The sequence below is a fragment of the Lottia gigantea genome, assembly GCF_000327385.1.
Source record: "Lottia gigantea unplaced genomic scaffold LOTGIsca_114, whole genome shotgun sequence".
Taxonomy (NCBI): Eukaryota; Metazoa; Mollusca; class Gastropoda; family Lottiidae; genus Lottia; species Lottia gigantea.
Window position 1 is genome coordinate 757815 of NW_008707106.1, and position 5736 is coordinate 763550.

Genomic DNA, 5736 nt, shown 5'->3' on the forward strand with positions numbered 1-5736 from the left:
CCACAATTCACCTTAGCACAGATAGCAGCTAAAACAGACTTTATGCCGAAGTACCTCCAGGTTTAAGAAGTGCTCCATGTTTGTCCAGTAGATGCAAAACATGTCCCTTTATATCAGAAACTCATTATTTTGTAGCAACTCTACGAATAAAAGGTACCCGATCCAGGAACATCTAACATGTGAACATTCGAATGTAATATATTTAATTTCATGCAAGAAATGCCCCAAACAATATGTAGGAGAAACTAAGAATAATTTACGAACTGGCTTTAATGCTCATAGGTCAGACATCAAATTAAAGAAAGACAAGCCTGTTTCTAATCATTTCAACCTCGACGACCATTCAATAGACGATCTCACCCTAATCCCAATTGAGCGTATAGAAATTGACTTGCCCGAAGATGAAACTACCAAATTCCGTCAATCTAGGGAGGCCCATTGGATTGAGACATTGAATACAGCAAGACCTATAGGACTAAATATTCATCATAATGTAGGCATAGCACCCTTTGTTGTCCCGTTTAATACAACCAGCAATCGAGCAAGCAAGATAGTTCATGCCCACTATAAGAGCCTTCAAGAGAAATTCCCCAATGTCTATAAGCAGAAAATGATAGTTGCATATTCAAAAAATAAGAACTTAAATGATAATATTGTTCATAGTAAACTAAAAACAATCAGTACATAACAGATACTATACTTCTCGCCCATCGGGCGAGTTATTTTTTCTAATTTCAGATCAGAATAAGAACAGAAGAAAACCCAATATCAAGACCCTTAATCCTAATTTCTAAATAAAGTGTCTGCTCCACCCTAGGCCTGTACATTTGGGAGAATCAAACCCTCCCTTCCCCGAAATCAAAAACTGTTCATCGAAAATGCGTCAAGTTAGAACTTGTCCGAGATCTTATTAATTGCAATGATCACACCAAGTTTCATCAGAATCGGTTGAAAACTGTAGCTTCAATCCTGCTCACGAACTATTTTTAACAAATTTTGACGCGTTTTAACAAAGTCAAGCGCAATGACTCAAAAACCGTTCATCGAAAATGCGTCAAGTTAGAACTTGTCCGAGATCTTATCATTCCAATGATCACACCAAGTTTCATCAGAATCGGTTGAAAACTGTAGCTTCAATCCTGCTCACGAACTATTTTTAACAAATTTCGACGCGTTTTAACAAAGTCAAGGGCAATAACTCAAAAACCGTTCATCGAAAATGCGTCAAGTTAGAAATTGTCCGAGATCTTATCAATTCCAATGATCACACCAAGTTTCATCAGAATCGGTTGAAAACTGTAGCTTCAATCCTGCTCACGAACTGTTTTTAACAAATTTCAAGGCGTTCTAAGTCAAGGGCAATATCTCAAAAACCGCTCATCGAAAATATGTCAAATTCGAACTTGACCGAGATTTGATCAATCTAAAGCATCACACCAAGTTTTATCAAAATCAGATAAAAACTGTAGTCTCTATAGTGCTCACAAGAAATGTTGACGGACGGACCGACAGACCGACGGACAGGGGCGACGATAATATACGACCACATATTCATATAGGCGTATAAAAATGGGAAAGAAATTCAAACATTCAGAAATATTTCTCGACACTAATGGTAAAGGATAATATTTCGAAAACCGGTTCGTGTCAATTGCGTAAGTGTTTGTTGCAGTGCGTTCTTCGAAATGTTTTGCCCAGCCAAAACTATACATACCACATAAATACTGTTAACAATGCCGCGAGACTAAATTTGATGAATGTGTAATCTAGTAACTAGATACAATTGATAATTCCCTAGAACACAATACCACATTGTCCAGTGACACTAATGGTCACTCTATCTAACCTGCCACATCGGTCAGCCTAAGGCAATAGGATTAGTTCCTATTGTACAGCCTATCCTCTTTTATTGATTACGCAACTTGGACACAATGGCCATTTATCAATGGTACAAGCCAACAAAGGCCCCTGTATCCCCTGAGTGTTGATAAGGGATTATTGCCTTTTGTTTGGGTAAAGAGTGGACGGTTGGACACGTCTCTTGTCGGTAGGTGACAAAGGAGGGCTGTGTATAAAGGGGGTTAGAAATTCAGCATTCAGGGAGACCTAGGAAGGAGACAGACGATTATATACCCAGTATTAGTGAACCTTTATGGTATAGGTTCCAGAGGAAATACTCCAAGTAACTATTGTGTTCTAGGGAATCAGATTGACATTACTTTTGTTTATACCTTTATCCAGTGTATATGTATATTGCTACAACCTATATTAAAGTGCATATTGTGGAAGTGTTTAGTCTATATTCCTACGTCATAAGATAAAGGCGGAGAGCATCGGGAAAGGATCTCTCCTAGCTTACAACACCAGAAACCCCATTTCAAATGTATTTTCATGCATTTTTTCGAATCGGAAATGAGGTAGAACAAAATCCATTTTTTACGTTTTTGCTAATTTTCGACTCCAATTTTGATTGTGTATTTCAGCGACATTCAAACCCCCAGCTCCAAGATGGACTTTATCATTTTACAAATTACAGTAATATGTTGTATATGTTTAAAACGGTATTATTTTTTTATAGGTTTTGAATCTCATTAAAACATGTGTCCAAGATTGTATCTTTGTTGACAATAAAGTCTAAATTAAAAAAAACAGTACTGGTTCGATCAGGCAAATGATTCTGTTACAATCCTAATCCGCACAGCAAGTCCGTCGTTTCGGATTTCAACTGGTTGTGGTGGGTTGAGATCATCGTCCGGGTTGTTGGACTGGGACCCGGTTTTCTTCGCATATGTTGTGCAAAACTGCTATTGCAACGATTACATTGACACATCGCTCTGGCCGAAGTGTCATGGCGCCACCTGAAAGTAAAGGATCACTTATAAACTGACGAAATGATGAAGAAATATATGGTCGACATATGGTGATGGTGGTTTAGGGTAATAATTGATTCTGAAATGATCAAACACGGTAAAATTTAACCAAATTTATGAAGGCAAAGCCATCTCATTTTCCACCTCCCAATTTTCTGTCTCGTCCGACGATGGTGTTGGTTAACAGTGGTTTCCGCTTCATTCTGTGGTTGGGGAATCGGTGTTATCAGCCAAGGGCGTAGAGAACAGGCATCCTTCTCGGAGGTTTTTATCTTCGAAATCTTGTTGCAAACGCCATTTTGCAACAATGTTGGTAAACTTCAGCTGATTATTACAAATCCCCTGAACGTTGATCGCATGAAAACCTTTGCGACAAACAAAGGCGTGTTCGTTCAAATGCGGCACTTTAATTGCCACTACACTCCCATCAAAGCAGCCAATGACATTGGGAATGCATGTTTTCTGTTTTCTGAAACCTTCTTTAACTGCTTATTGGGCTTGCTGTTGTCTGGGAAATATAATTATTTCCCTGCTTCTACTTGCAAGTGCTGCTGAAACCCGGTGGACGAAGCGGGAAACGGATGCATGGCTAAACCCACAAAGATAACCGCTCACGTATTGGAAATTTCCATAAAAACACAGAGCACAGAGTACTTGCAGTGCAGCAGGTATGGCATGGGAACGTTCAGTTTGCGGAGCAATGTCAGACTCGATCAAGTCGATGACTTCCAAAATAACCGAACGAGCATGTTCCTCTACAGCAAGCAACAAGACCATTTTTAAGTAGTGATACGTTTGCGTGGCCTTTGCGGGAGCTATTTGAAGAACAATATTCCGATTAGCGTGCTGATTTGCGCAGTCTTGCTAATAAGCTTGCCTTTGTGAATTGACCCGAATGACGTGCGTCTGGTTTGCGAGGGCTTAGCGGGCCCGCAATCAGTTGCGCGGCTTAATGAATAACTCTCCCCCCTCCCTTGACTGCTCTATGACTAATGGAAATCGAAACACAAGATCTTATAATAACAACCGACAGGGAAACGCCAGACCGTCGTCTCAATAGGCCATGAGAGTTTGAAATGCCTACAGAAGAAAAGAAAGTTAATTATGAAAGAATGCGCATATATAGAGAAACAAGTTCAGTTCACTCCGTAGAGACAGTTACTATTCCACCACAGTCCATCCAGATGATAAATATATTTACTCCATATTCGAAGAATTGCAGTAAAATAGGACTGTTAGAAACATCAACACATTTGGGAAATAGACTCGCAATCACTCTAGGCATAATAAACATGGATGTTAACCCAAAAGACATACAAGTTATGATTTATCAAGACGAACCAGTAATGCTGTATCCACACGCTAGATTAGCCACTTTTGAAGCAGTTAACATCGAACCTACAAAGGATACTGTCAGTTGCCGACATATTAGTGGAGGAGATAGCAAAGACAAATTGGTAATCCCTGATCATTTGGGAGATCTCTATAATCGACGTATCCAGCAGTTATGGCCAGCAAATAAAACTAGCTACACTCCTGTGTAAGTACCAAGACATTTTCGCAGAATCAACGGACGATTTGGGTAGAACACATATGGTTCAACATCGGATAAATACAGCTAATGCAGCACCAATCAGACAACCATGCATCTTACCACTTGAGAAAAGAGAGGCTGAACGAGAAGAACCATCCAGCAGCCCTTGGAGTTTTAACATCAATTTGGGCAAGAAAAAAGATTCCAGTTACAGGATTTGTGTGGACTATCGGCAACTCAATGATGTCACCATAAAAGACGCATTCCCATTGCCAAGAATAGATGAATGTATCGATTCATTGCACGGCATGTCTTGGTTCTGTTGCCTTGGTATGTTTTAGGGGTTTTGGCAATTGGAATGGAACCGTCTATCGAATTTCCCACCAACATTCGAAAGGTTAATGGAGGATGGCTTGAGAGGTCTACAATGGGAAGAATGTTTCTTGTACATGGACGATATAATTGTACCTGGAAGTTGGTTTGAAAAAACTATGCTGCGTTTAGAAAACGTATTACAGCGATTGGGTGATACTAACTTGAGGCTGAAACCATCTAAAAGTACTTTATTCCACAACAGCGTTAAATTTCTTGGAAAGTCTTAAAGATTACAGATTAAAGGCTACCACCCGTGATTACCCCTATTTGATTATTAATGTTGAAGGCTACCCCCCCGTGATTCCTTGTGGACTAATGTAGATCTCTTACAACGATTAGCAATATTACAATACACGTAGTGTAAACAGTGTGCAGCTAAGAAACCATCAATGGAATAATTACATAGTCGGAGAACCATTCGAGCGAATATAAATTGACATTTTTGCACCACTACCAAAGTCGACATCGGGCAATAAGTTTGTTTTGACTTTTTGCGACTGTTTTACCAAATGGACAGAAGCTGTGCCGTTACCAAATCAAGAGGCTGTTTCAGTTACCAAAGCATTTGCCGACAATTGTGTATGCAGATTTGGAATATCACTGCAGTTACATTCGGACAGGTAGTAATTTTGGGTCGAAAGTTCAGCGGCTGCTCAGCAACGGTACTCTCTACAACCCATATACAATTTATACAATACAATATATTGTTACAATTATAGTCATTTCTATGAATAGACCAATTCCCTTTTATTACCCAATTCAAAGAAATGAGACGGGCTGAATAGATTATTATCTATTTAAAGTCTTTTCCTAGAAAAACAACATGACTATTTTCGAATGCATTTATTCTAATATGTGAATTTGAAAGTGTGAGGAAAGTACATGTTGTTTGCCTTTCCCGTTATATATTTTTTGATCTGTTCCGATTTAATGTAAAATTATAATATGCTAAAAATA

General features: G+C 39.0%; 1 protein-coding gene across 1 annotated transcript in view; it reads left to right on the forward strand.

Annotated features, from left to right (window-relative positions):
• Positions 1-3946: 3946 nt before the first annotated feature.
• LOTGIDRAFT_171429 (hypothetical protein) overlaps positions 3947-5736 on the forward strand; it is a gene marked incomplete at both ends in the record, with an annotated part of 2224 nt that continues 434 nt past the window's right edge. The window contains one exon of the mRNA XM_009047623.1: positions 3947-4410. Coding sequence (XP_009045871.1) covers positions 3947-4410 — 464 coding nt within the window. The remainder of the gene's footprint in view (positions 4411-5736) is intronic.